The 13,747-nt window shown below is 42.3% G+C and overlaps 1 protein-coding gene across 4 annotated transcripts in view; it reads right to left on the bottom strand.

The window, feature by feature from the left end:
• Tmem245 (transmembrane protein 245) overlaps positions 1-13,747 on the bottom strand; it is an 82,189-nt gene that overhangs the window by 9,110 nt on the left and 59,332 nt on the right. For all 4 annotated transcript variants that reach the window (XM_028882987.2, XM_028882988.2, XM_028882989.2 and 1 more), the window contains 3 exons: positions 7,405-7,505; positions 5,275-5,449; positions 1,978-2,172 (listed from right to left, as the gene is read on the bottom strand). In XM_028882987.2, coding sequence (XP_028738820.1) covers positions 1,978-2,172; positions 5,275-5,449; positions 7,405-7,505 — 471 coding nt within the window. The remainder of the gene's footprint in view (positions 1-1,977; positions 2,173-5,274; positions 5,450-7,404; positions 7,506-13,747) is intronic.

Here is a 13,747-nt window from a genome sequence, read left to right as displayed (position 1 = left end):
TTCCACTCGGGTGGAACGTGAATTCAGCTGGCCTGAGCTCCACAGTGTGACTGCCTCAAGAAAAGAAGAGGGGGGGGGAGGGGAGCCCCCGGGGAGCTGGGGGGGGGGGAAAGATCTAGTCCAAGTGTTGTCAGACCCAGTTGATGAGGTCTTCGTCAGTCACCTAAGGAAACTGACTTTTCTTAGCCATCATTAAAGGGTGCATTTCGAGGCAGAGGCAAGTGGATCTCTGAATTCCAGGCCAGCCAGGGCTACACAGTGACATAAGGAGATCCTGTCTCAAAATAAAATTATTAGCTCCAATGGGCTCCTGAGCAGCTGACTCCAACTCAGAAGCCACTGTGTTCACTTCAAAAGATATGCTATTTAAACAAGATGAGTAGCCCATGCTTGAAAGGATTTTACAGAGAAACACAAAGGTGTAAGTGGACTGTCAGATGGAGTACTCAAACATTAGAATACACAATGACATGGAAACCGGTGCTTTCCCCCTCAAGACAAGCTGGACAACACACTGAGGTATCTAGAAGTTTAAAAAATGTCATCCTGAAACTGTTGCTAGGCTGTATAGCCGCATACTTTACATAGAAAAGTGTTAGGATCCTGCCCTCACTCCTCCAGGTCTGGTGTCTTACATCATCAGCAGCTGTCATCAGCAGCTGGGTGACTTGGACCTCCACCCTCTCTCTCTGCTCTCTCCCCCACCAGGCCTTCCTCCCCGCCCCATGACTTTTCTGCCATAATCAGCGTCACCAACCAGCGCCATTTTAACTATCAGAAAGTCCATGTTGTAAGGTTGTCACTGTGTGATTCTGGGACAGTGGTCACTGTGTTGCCCAAACTGCTGTCAGAGTACTCAAACTGATCATCTGCCTGCCTCTCTCTCCTAAATGTTGGGGTTATAGGTATGAGCCAACACCCTTGGCTTACTTCGCAAGTTTCTAACATTAAACCTGATACACAGTAGACATTCCACTTCTAGGGATATAAGCTAGTGAAATACAATTCACAACCACCAGGATGTACACACCAGATAACTAACAGAATCTTGTCCTTTTTTTTTTTTTTTTTTTTTGGTTTTTCGAGACAGGGTTTCTCTGTGTAGCTTTGTGCCTTTCCTGGATCTCACTCTGTAGACCAGGCTGGCCTCAAACTCACAAAGATCCTCCTGCCTCTGCCTCCCAAGTGCTAGGATTAAAGGCGTGCGCCACCACTGCCCTGCATCTTTTTTTTTTTTTTTTTAATAATTTATTTAACTTTACTTATGTGCATTGGTATGAAGGTGTCAGGTCCCCTGGAACTGGAGTTACAGACAGTTGTGAGCTGCCATGTGGTTGCTGGAAATTGAACTCAGGACCTCTGGAAGAGCAGCCAGTGCTCTTAACCTCTGAGCCATCTCTCCAGCCCCAGAATCTTGTCTTTTAACAGCCATAAAATGACAACTATTTGATGCCTTTCAATACTACACTAAAAAATGAGAAAAACAAAACAAAACAAAACATACTGACTGTATGTCAGAAAACATGAAAAAGAATGAGTATCACAGGTAAAAACACTGACCAAACAAGGCATGCCTCAGAAGTACACAGTACACTTTAGACCACATTCAAAACTATTCTGGCCAGGTGACTGTGGTGCACACCTTTAATCCTAGCATGTGGGAGGCAGAGCCAGGCGGATCTCTGTGAGTTCGATGCCAGCCTGGTCTACAAAGTGAGATCCAAGACAAGCACCAAAACTACACAGAGAAACCCTGTCTGGGGGGGGGAGGATATTCTGAAGTGACTACAGTCTGAATATCAATACGCAGAATATCTGATGCTGAGAATGTTCTGGAAACCTTAAGGACTAATGGAAATGTTGCAAGGATAATGAGTGCTCAGAGACTTTTACTCCGCCAAGTCTAGATACAGCTAATCACTGAAAACAAGAGCAGTCTATGACTACACATGGTTACCATAATGCTGCTGAACTCACCGCTGAGTCTGAGCAGGCCAAGGTGTCTGGTTTGGTGTGGGCACTGAATTCGTGGGACTCACTAGCATGGCACTGTAGATATTGGAAGCAACCACAAGGATGCAGAGAAGTATGGGCCCGATGATTGCTCCTTCCAGGCCCAGGTAGTACGCTCCACCTGCCACGGCTAAGCCCGTCAGGTAAGGATGACCTCCTCTGAAACAAAGAGGACACCAGTTCATGTGACTTCTAATGAGCAGCAGCTGAGGAGTAAACCCCAGGTACTTTCTAACCCAATGTCGGTTCTCTCGGATTTCAGGCTTTACTCCACCACCAGCTTCTTTAGAGTACGTCAATGCAAAATCAGAACGGTATAATAACATTGAGAAACAAGAGTTTTCTTGCAAATGCACCCATAAGTGACATATGCTTCTTCTTACAGGACTAGCTGGTATCAGTAGTTTGTAACGTTCCACACAGCTTCCTGAAGATTACTGCTGGCTGAAGACCGGTCACCTAAGATGCCTGCTAGGTTTACTGCCTTTAAGGGTAACAGTGAGTACAATTTAGCATGCATTCAGTTAACTATGGCTTCTTTAATAAAACAATAATTATAGTTGTAAAAAATAGTAACGTCAATATTCCTATTCTTAGTTTAGACCTTTGGCAGCCTTCGAAAATACGGTTAGCACAGGTGTAATAAAAGGCCACATAAGGAAGGCATCTGTCAACAAAGGCCAAGACTTTTATTTCACAGGAGTCATAACTGTCCCGCAGCTTATCACGGCATCTTATCACGGCATCGCTGGCATGATGGGATGGAGGGAGACAGATACAGCAGCACAGCATAGATAAGCCCTGACCACTGACGTCAGAAGGATGAAGAAATGGCCATGATCTGTTTGTTTCCAGTTTTTAAATAACACAAATGAGTGGAACATTTTAATGAGGGTAAATAATTACATACGCAGGAAGGATGTTTGATAATATATCACAGTTTACAAACAGATACCGTGGTAAGTCAGCCTTCAGGAAACAAATACATGATGTTCATAATTTAGCTCTCTTCCTTCTTCCAAAAATAGATTTATAGCAATGGCCCACATATGTCACATAGACTTTCCCTAAACAATATGTTTGAAGAAAATTAAACAAAAATTTAATTAAAAATACAATTTAGGGCTGGAGAGATGGCTCAGCAGTTAAGAGCACTGACTGCTTTCCCAGAGGACCCAGGTTAAATTTCCAGCACCCACGTGGCAGCTCACAACTGCCTGTAACTCCTAGATCTGATACCCTCACACAGATCTTGCAGGCAAAACATCAATGAACATAAAATAAACAAATCAACATAAAATAAATATATATGAAATTTACACCAAACTTTTCATTTCCTAATAACACTGATCAAATAAAGTATTTATCAAAAAAATCACACATAAATCTTAAATTATAACCCTTAATATAAAAAATGTATAGCAAAGCTTAAATATATAAAGCACAAGTGTAAATCATATCCTGTTTAAACCCATTAAAACCACACAGTACTGGTTCTGTGGTTGGCTGTTTGAGGCAGAGTCTCACCCTGCTGCCCTTACTGGCCTGCAGCTTACAATGTAAAACAAATGGCTTTGAACTTTTGGTGACTTTTCTGCCTATGCCTCTCAAGTGCTGACATTACAATTGTGCACCACTAAGCCAGGCTTTTTGTTTGTTTGTTTTTCTGTTTCAAAATTTTGACTTCTGTGTATGTGTGTATGTGTTTGTTGTATGGCTGTATACCAGAAGAAGATCTTGGATTTCCTAGAGCTGCAGGTACAGATAGTTGTGAGCTGCCAAGTGTAGGTGTTTGGAACCACGCTCAGGTCCTTTGGAAGAAGAATACACATCTTAACCTCGGAGACAATTCTCCAGCTCCAGGCTCTGCTTTTGACGCTGAGACGGGATCTTAGTGTGTAGCTCCAGTGGGCCTCCAACTGGACGCTGATTCCTGACCGCTGGGATCACAGACCCCGGTGATACTTCCGGTAATTTCACTTTTCCTTCTCAAGCTGTAGGCATAGAAATTCCCCTCTAGGATGGAGAGGAAGTTGCCTGTTTCATTTCACTCTGGTTCAATGGGGTTTCTGCATGGTTCCAAATTATTTTCTAACTTTAATTTATGTATGAGGAAATAAGTCACCATACAACTTAAATTCAGGAAACAAAATAGCTGAAGACAGCTGTTTCTAGAAGCTGAGGCCCTGTCCAGTTGGCCTTTAGATTTTGTTTTTCCTTTTTTGAGATAGTGTCACTATTTAGTCCTGGATGGCCTCGAACTGGCTATGTAATCCAGGCTCACTTTGAACTCAGAGATCATCCACCAGCCTCTGCAGTCAGAGCTCGGACTAAAGGCGAGGATCACCATGCCTGGTATGGTTTTAAATCCTCCTCCTCGTCTCCCACTCCACAGGCAATCAACCCCACTGTATCTTTTATTTATTGACAGTCCACCGAATGAGGACAGATGTGAGCCCCAACTGGAATTACAGAACTTAGGAAGCTGAGACAGGAGGACTGTGAATTGGGAGGTCTAGCTAAGCTATACAGTGAGAGCCTTCCTCAAAACAATAAACGTCATAATAATGAAGATAATAGATGCATTAACTGTCCATAATAAATGGGTTTCATAGGCCATATTCTGAATTTTAAGTCACAGATGGAAATCCATTTGGTTGGGACTGAGATTCTAATGAACAATGTGAATCTGGACACATGTGACAACCTGCTTGAGGACTGGATGCAATCTCTATACAGGTATCAAAACCTAGAAATATAGATCTTTATCATGTCATCAAATTTTGACTAGCTTTAACTTGAAGTTGTGTTCATCATGAACCATACATAGCAGATACTCTATGAATGAAGAGCACAGTCATTAGAGCATGCTGAGATTCACCTTATGCTGGACACACATATTTGTAGACACACAATTGCATAATCATTTTCTCCAAAGGCAAAACAGCACTGAAATAACTAACTCTACTGTATTTAAATATTTTAGGTATGCCTGGTAATATTTCTTTCCTAGGCCAAATGCCACAAAAATCAAAACAGAATTATGCATAATTTTATCTTAACTTGGGCTTAATAAATACTTACATATTAATTACATAATAACAATCATACCCCTATCATAGCAATATTATTCTACATCCAAATTTCACTGTCAGAGGGATCACAGAAGGCTACCCAACAGAAAAATTGTGCCACCAGTCCTTCCCCATCTCTTCCCAAAATCAAACCCCCTATGACTTAGCAAGAACTTGAACCACTTACCCTGAAATGTCAGAGTAGATTGCAGTGTCTACGAAGTATGTCGGCAAGAGATGAAAGACCAGGAGCAAGATGGCCTTACATCCTAAGCCTTGTGTCAGCCACAGGTCTAGAACTGCAGGTACTGCTGCCCAGTATGTCCCCAGAAATGGCACTGCTCCAAGGATTGCTGCCAAAGCTAACACACGAGTAAGGGAAAAGCACATCAAAGTCACTGGCAAAACAGTAACAAAGCAGCAGAACCCAAGCTCTTCCTCTCCCTCCCAAAAAGAGAGCCACTGCAGCTGGAGGCCCAAGTTTGGTTTCCAGTACCCACATGGCATTCACAGTCACTGTAACTCCAGATCAGGGGATCTGACATGCTCTTCTGGTCTCTGCAGGCACTGAACACATGTGGTACATACACAGCCACACACATAAAATTAAAAAAATAAAATAAAATCATCTTTAAAAACCACCCAAACAACCAGGCAGTGGTGGCTCATGTCTTTGATGCCAGCACTTGGGAGGGAGAGGCAGGTGGATCTCTGTGAGTTTAAGGCCAGCCTGATCTACAAAGTGAGTTTTAGGACAGCCAGGGTACACAGAGAAACCCTGTCTTGAAAACACACACACACATACACACACACACACACACACACACACACACACACACATCACTCAAACAAGTAAATGAATACAAGCTTCAGTTATATAGGACTGGTAGAGCCTGTTTAACTGAACTTCCTAGTTAAATAACAGTTCACTATTTTTTTGTTGTTGTTGTTGTGAGGGAGGCAAGGTTAAGATGGTTTCTCTGTGTAGTCCTGGCTATCTTGGAGCTCACTCTGTAGCCCAGGCTGGCCTCAAACTCCAAGATACGCCTGCCTCTGCCTCCTGAGTACTGGGATTAAAGGTGTGCTGCACCACCACCACCACCACCACCACCACCACCACCACCACCACCACCCAGCTAACAGTTCCTTATCTAAAAAGTTGTTATAAATTATTCTAATGTGTCTAGCTTATGTTCTTTTTTTGTCTAAATGATTTAATTTTTTTCTGTGCATTGTTATTGTGTCTGTGTGAGGATGTCACATCCCCTGAAACTGGACTTATAGACAGCTGTGAACTGCTATGTGGGTGCTGGGAATTGAACCCAGGTCCTCCGGAAGAGCAGTCAATGCTCTTAAACCCAGAGTCATCTCTCCAGCCCTAGTTTATGTTATTCTTAAGTGTTAAATCTTACTGTCCTATGGCTAAAATCCAGTTCTATAAATATAGCTGTAGGACACTTAGCAAAAAGTCCTGACCCTCAAGTCAATCCAAATCTCAAGTTGAATTTTTATTCTTTACTTTGATACTAAAAAAAAAGTAACTAGATATAACAAAGTCCTGTAAGAGGACTTTACTTCAAGCTCGCCCTGTCCAAAGCAGTCCAAGCACTCTCCTCTCTTTGGCTCCCTTCAGACTAAGAGCTACACAGATGTGGATTCTTGTTCTGGTTCAACCATTAACCATTTGGGTGACCTTGAATAATTGGTTTTCATCTATTTGTTACCTTTCCTGCCTGCCTCAAGATGACCACACAATAGCTTCGTGTGGTCTCGGTGCATGACACTCAGAGGGTGGGTTCCTAGACAGCTAAACGGGAGACGGAAGTAGAAGAGTGACAGCAGAGCTGAATGTGGAAGGCAGGAAGGAGAGTTAAGGAAACATGACAAAAACAGAAGGAAAAAGCGGAAGGGGTTCTGAATTCACCAACAAAAGAGAAAGAACAAGCTTGTCATTTGTCTGTGTGGTGCCTGTCGAATGAAGTGCTGCTCTGAGAACAGATCACAACAGGCACAGAAACATGCATCCTGCCCCTGGGATGTTATCCCTCAAGGGACAAAGTGATGAGATAACAACCTGCTCACTGCCTGCCAATTAGTTCAATTAATTTGTTGAGTGCCATCTATGTGCCCAATGCTGTGCAAAGTGCGAGGACATCTACTCTTTCAACACTTGCACAGGACTTTCTGTGCAAGGGGTATTGTTCTGGATACAGGGCTACAGCAAAATACAAGTGCACTGCAGACAGGCTGATCTAGACCAGACCTGTAGCCACCAGACTGCGTATCTTAACTCTGAAGTTCTGTACACGGTTGTTACCTGACGGTATGAAGACAATATTGATGCCAAACACGGTGTGAGTCAGCCAGGTGTACAAGCCATAGAAGCCAGCCATTTTGAGGGAAGCATCGAATACCCCTCTAGAAGACCCAAAGAGAAAAGAAAAGGTAAACAACCCCAGCATCATGTGATGGTCCAGAAAAATCATCACCTCTGGGTTTCTGGTCACTTTATTCCGTATCTGGCAACAGCTCATCTCTGAGAATGCTATTTACTTTATCACACTGGAACTTGTATGTAAAGCTGCTCTTTACATATCTCTCTGATGAGAAGATATGCAAACAACAATGCTAAAATAGTTTATTCACTGAAATAACTCACCAACTTTATACTCCTGGCGGGGAGGGGTCATATTCAGGGCCCGTGCATGCTACACAGCACTCAACTGAGCTACAAACCCAGGCCCCAACTTTCCACTTGTTTGGTTTTTTTTTTGGTTTTTTTTTTTTTTTTTTTTTTTTTTTGGTTTTTGAGACAGGGTTTCTCTGTGTAGCCCTGGTTGTCCTGGAACTTACTCTGTAGACGAGGCTGGCCTCAAACTCAAGAGGTCTGCTTGCCTGTTTCCTGAGTGGATTAAAGGCCACCTGGTCAACTTTCCACTTCTGAAGCAAGTATTTCCTGGGTAACAATTATATTTCATAAGTATAAATAGCATGTGTCTAAAGACAGAATTAAATTCTAAGAAACCCAAGCTGCATCCAGTCCACATTTAGAAAGAACAAGTGAGGCTGGGAATACAGCTCAGTGGTAGAACACTATTGTACCACACTCCAGGTCCTGGGTTCAAGGCCCAGCACAGAAGGGAAAGAGGAGTAAGATGAAGAGGAGGAGCGCAATGAGGAGAGTGAGCAGGGAGGTAACAGAAGGGGAAAGGGAAGGCCAGAGAGGAGTGATGAATAATCTACTTACACTCTGACAAGTTTTCTTTCAACATTTCATACATTTGTTTATGCAACCATGACTACAAAGTAACTTCTGGTATCAAATGCAAGTCATCTGGGGAGATGCACGATTATTAACTCCAGAGTGAAAGTAGGCATGTAACGTGCAGTTAAATCATCGGATCGTACATGAGGGTGCTTAATTTCTGCTTCTCCATGGGGAGAATAAGGCAGCCCTGGGTGGAAAAGGCAGTAACCTCAAGTAACCTTAGGTACTGTAGAACCATAAAGGCCAGGGCTCTGTAGGGGCGGACATTCCCAAGAAGGTGAAGCTGTCCCTGAAAAAGAGGATGGCAGCAAAGGTGTCGCTGTACACAGTTCTTCAGAAAGCAAAGGAAACACTCCCAGGAGGCAGGCTCCCAGACCAAAGGCTAGATCTGTAGTCTGGTAACTGTCATCTACTGGGACTCTGAGACATGGTGTTAAAGAATAGTTCCCCATCTGAGAAATCACTGCCACCTTTACCAATGGCATCACTCAAGAATGTGTCATGTGACTCTCACAACAAAGACCCAGATTTAAATATATCAAAAGACAAAAGTGGGGAGACACCCCATAGGAACTGAAGAGTCCCAAGAGAAAAAGAAAGAATAGGGAAAGGACAGTGATGTCACTGAAGCATGGGTAAGGAGAGAATAAAGACAGGGAGAATGTCTGGCCTGGAAATGTAAATCAAGAGTGATGGAAACAACTGAGAGGAGGCTGAAATCAGAGACAAGGCTTAGGAGGCATGAGCTGCAGCAGTCTAATCACAGGAGGGGAAAGGTCAGCCTCAAGGGGCAAGCATGGAGAGGAAGAGGAAACAGGCTATATTCTCAGTAGACCTACAGACAAGGATACATCAGCCAAAGAAGGGATGGAATCATTTGTGCGGTAGGAGAAAGTCACCAGAGTGGGAAAGGCTGTGGGTGTGGTCTTACCTTACAAGTTTTCACTGTAAAATTAAGTTGGCATCAAGGATGCAGTAAAGTATCTCAATTGAGGCCCTAACACCGGCTCACCCCAAAATAGACCACTTGTGGGACCAGCACAGCCTCTTTCTTTCCACCTTGAACCAGGGTCGTATGAAACAGTCTTTACAGCAACTTTTAGCTAATCTGTAGACCCTAAGTACCCACACTACACACTGTTCACACTTACCATGCATATTCTGCAACGCACTGGGGACAAGATAACCTCCTGCCTGGGCTGCATTGCTCATGACCTGGCACATATGCATTAACAAACAGCAGAGCAGTACACTCTACAAACTTACCAGGAGAGAGAAAGTTTTAATGCCCTCAAGTCTCCCTTATATGGTAATATTTTATTTGTGCTGAAATGTGATTTTATTTGTATGTTAATAAATAAAGTTGCCTGGAGGTCAGAGCTAATAGCAAGCCATTTAGCAGAAGTTTGGCAGTGGTAACACACGCCCTTAATCCGATCACATGACAGGCAGAGTCTGTGTGTTCAAGGACATAGCCAGCTTGGTGACACACGCCTTTAATCCCAGTACCAACCACAGAGACCTGGAGGTCTGTATAGACAGGCAGTGATGAAGAAGTCATGTGGTTGGGTTTAGAACTGAGAAGGCAGAACAGAAAGTCAATAAAAAATACAGATCCACAGGAAGTAGGTCTTTTTCTCAGGGGAAGGACGGCAGCAGCTGGTAAGCTAAAGGCTATTCGCTAGTGCTCTGACCTCTTGGCCTTTTAACTCTTTATTTGGCACTGTGTTTCTTATTTAATAAGACTGTTTAGAATGACATCTACACGCTTACATCATTCAGAAAGACCACAGTCCTGCTCCTGTCTTCATTTTAGGACTTCTGCCCTCCCAAGCTAGGAAATGTATTTTTCTTTAAATACTGAGTTCATGATAATTTGGTATACTATCAACAGGAAGCGAATACAACTTTATTATTTAAACTGTAAAGTAAAGGTTATATGAACAAGAGAACCTGTAATGCTCATCTCCCAGATTCAGAAGCTGAAAGGTGGAGGTATAGCTCAGAGGTAGAACACTCACCTAGCACATGAGGCCCTGGGTTCAATCACCAACATTTAAAAATAATCATAATGCATTTATAATTAAACCACTACAGTACCCACCAAGGACCAGATATCACAGTCCAAAAAACAAAATGTGAAGTACAGTCTAGAGCTGCACATGGACATCTATTATATGATAAAGCACATTTCATAAACACAGGGAATGTAGCTGAATAGCAGAACCTGTGAAGAACATGTGTAAGGTGCGTATGCGTGTGTACACTCAAAGACTGATAGTAATTTGCTTCCTAGTCAAAGAAAAGTTTGTCTGGCACTAATGAACTACACACAATCGTGCACAATACAGTTAAATGAGCCAGCAGAATACAGTTTCATCATTGTAAGAACAAAGTTTATAATGAAAAGTCACTTCATTCTATTGCTGGTGCCAATTAATCCACATCTTTTTTGGATAGCCAAATGCAATGCACACATTCCTACCTTCTTATCAAGAAAAAAAAAAAATGGTATGATACACGTCATCTAATCTTTCAAAGATCACCAGACTCAGACTTGTGGCATTTCTTAACCAAAACTGTGTAACATCTGTGCTCTCTGATGTCAAGGTGCCAACAGGCATTCCCTTCTAAACTACTCACCATGACCAAACACCTGTAAAGGTTGAAACAAAGTCTGCATCATGGTCACCGCCCCAATAATCAGGTGCTACCCAGTGTCCCTTCAGACTTCAGACTTCTCTTAGGGAAAGAGTTGTTGCTTGTGCTCAGCCTTCTGGAACCATTTTATCTCTGATGGAAATTATGGAATTAATGGGAATTAGTTCTTTAACTGTGTCTCTAGGCTTTCCTAGCACTCAACAATTGACAAGAATCAAATTCAGAAAATGTTGGAAGTTCTCCCCTCCCCTCACAGTTCACCTACCAATGGAAGAAGAAACTGACATTAGCCATTGAGGTGTCTTAGTTCTAACAAGACCACTTCCCTCCCTCAGACTTTCAGTCATTACAGACTTATCTGACAGACGGTCCCCGGTCCCACCCACGCAGACATCACAGCTCAGGCTCCTCAAAGACAGGACACAGTACTCCAGTGCAGCTGTGCTCCATGTCCACAAACCTGGCTGTGGAACAAAAGGTGTGCACAGCCAGCCTTCCTTCCCTCTCTGCACCTTTGTTTTCCCTAATAATCCGAAGAATATTTGTACTGAGAGACACTAAAGGTGTGGGTTCCACGCCTCATTCACACACATGTCTCAGCTGTGAGCCCTCTCCCATTCCTGACCAACAGGAACTCGTCATTTTTCTAAACTAAGAAGAAACAGACAAGACAACTCTGATCAGTCAACCTGCTTTCGATGAAATGAAATCTGAAGCAAGTTGTAGAATAAGAAGGGCAAACCACTGCTCAGAAGTGCTATGTACTTGGAGTATACAATGACACACGCCACAGACAAGAAAGCACACATCTAAGAAAACAAACAGAAAATCCAGTCCAAAATCACACCCCACCTACTCTGCATTTCTGTACATTACTTCCACCTTCCTCTCAAGATCAAACAGAAAGAGCACCAAACTATCCTTTCCCCAGGAAACATCTACCTATGGGTACTCCACCTAGGCTACCATCCATCACGGGTCCTCTATCCCCAATATAATACAATGTGCCTCAAACAGAGAGTTAGCTAGTGGAGGGACCAAGAGCAGCAAGAAACAGCATGTAACACTGACTGGGTATGGCGCCAGCTCCCTTGATCATGGGTGGACCAACGTTTCTTCCAATTCAAATACTGCAAAGCAGAAATTTTAGATTTAACAAATTTAAGGTGTGAGTCAACCCTGAATGTAGTCAGTCTATCAGACCCATTTTTCTCAACTTGGATGAGCAACAATGTATTTCTAACAAAATATTTTAATTAGAATATAAACAATTATATTGAAGAGGCAATGCTATTGCACAATTAATAAACTATAGGATAAACATATACTGTAGAGGTAAGAGGGAAATCCAAAGCTCCCTTTCTTGCTTTATTGCAGTATCTACTTTAGTCAGGAAGCAGATGCCCAGATCTCCTAGTCCACCTGTACACCTAACCTCTGACATCACAGCCCCTCTCCCCCTGTCCTGCTTCGTCTGCCTCAGAGACCAGCTCCACATCAATGCACAGAAATCCAGCAACAACAGATCTCTAGTGTGAGAGTCAAGGTCACGGCTGTGCACTTGGACCCAGATGCTGCCGAGCAGTCCTGGGAAGCAGAGCTTGCACAAGAACAGCTGAGAGTCACAGACAGAAGCAAGCGTTCAACTCTGGACACCATCTGAAGACTCTGGCAGTAGTGACATACATTCCTTCAGAACTTTTATATCACTAATACTTACTAATATACATTTTGTAGCCTTACTGATTAGGAATGATTCATGCTTAAAAATTTAAAGGTTTTTAACTACGTAAATAATAGTAGATATTTATGCCAAAAACTTTTATTTTAAGCTCAATAAAACAAATATAGCAAGTATTACAATGAAAAACCACATACAAGACAAAGATTTTTAAGGATATTTTCCTTTGAAATTAATAAACATTCAAGTATATTACACTAACTTTAATCACTCAGTTAAGAGGCATTATTTATTCCAGATAATTTAATTTCCTCAAATATGCATAATAAATTCTGTCTCTTTATTTCAATGCTACAACATCTCAAACAAATAAATATCCCACCCTCTATTTTTTTTTTTTTTTAAGATTTTCTTTGGTCATGCTATGTAGCTCAAACTAATCTTAAACTCACTATGTAGCTCAATCCTCCTGCCTCAGCCTCCCAAATGGTAGGATTACAGCCATGTGTCACCACATCCAGCTGAAAAACTTTAAAAAAAAAACAAAAACCATTAGCCAGAGGGTAGTGGCATATGCCTTTAATCCCAGCACTGTGAGTTTGAGGCCAGCCTGGTCTACAGAGTGAGTTCCAGAACAGCCAGGGCTGCACAGAGAAACCCTGTCCTAAAAAATAAATAAATAAAATAAAAATGTTAGCCGGGTGGTGGTGGCGCACGCCTTTAATCCCAGCACTCGGGAGGCAGAGCCAGGTGGATCTCTGTGAGTTCGAGGCCAGCCTGGGCTACCAAGTGAGTCCCAGGAAAGGCGCAAAGCTACACAGAGAAACCCTGTCTCGAAAAAACCAAAAAAAAAAAAAATGTATATATATACACATATATGTATAATATATACACACACACATAAACATTTACACATATATAAATTTTATACTCATTGTCGCACATTCTATTCTAAATGAGTATTATTTACACCTTTAAATCTATAGGAATTTCATTCAACCAACAATTCATTCAAATTTGAAACTGGAAACATCAATTTACTTAAAGAAC

Source organism: Peromyscus leucopus, chromosome 2 (assembly GCF_004664715.2).
Source record: "Peromyscus leucopus breed LL Stock chromosome 2, UCI_PerLeu_2.1, whole genome shotgun sequence".
NCBI classification, from domain to species: domain Eukaryota; kingdom Metazoa; phylum Chordata; class Mammalia; order Rodentia; family Cricetidae; genus Peromyscus; species Peromyscus leucopus.
This window is presented reverse-complemented; position numbering and strand designations above follow the sequence as displayed.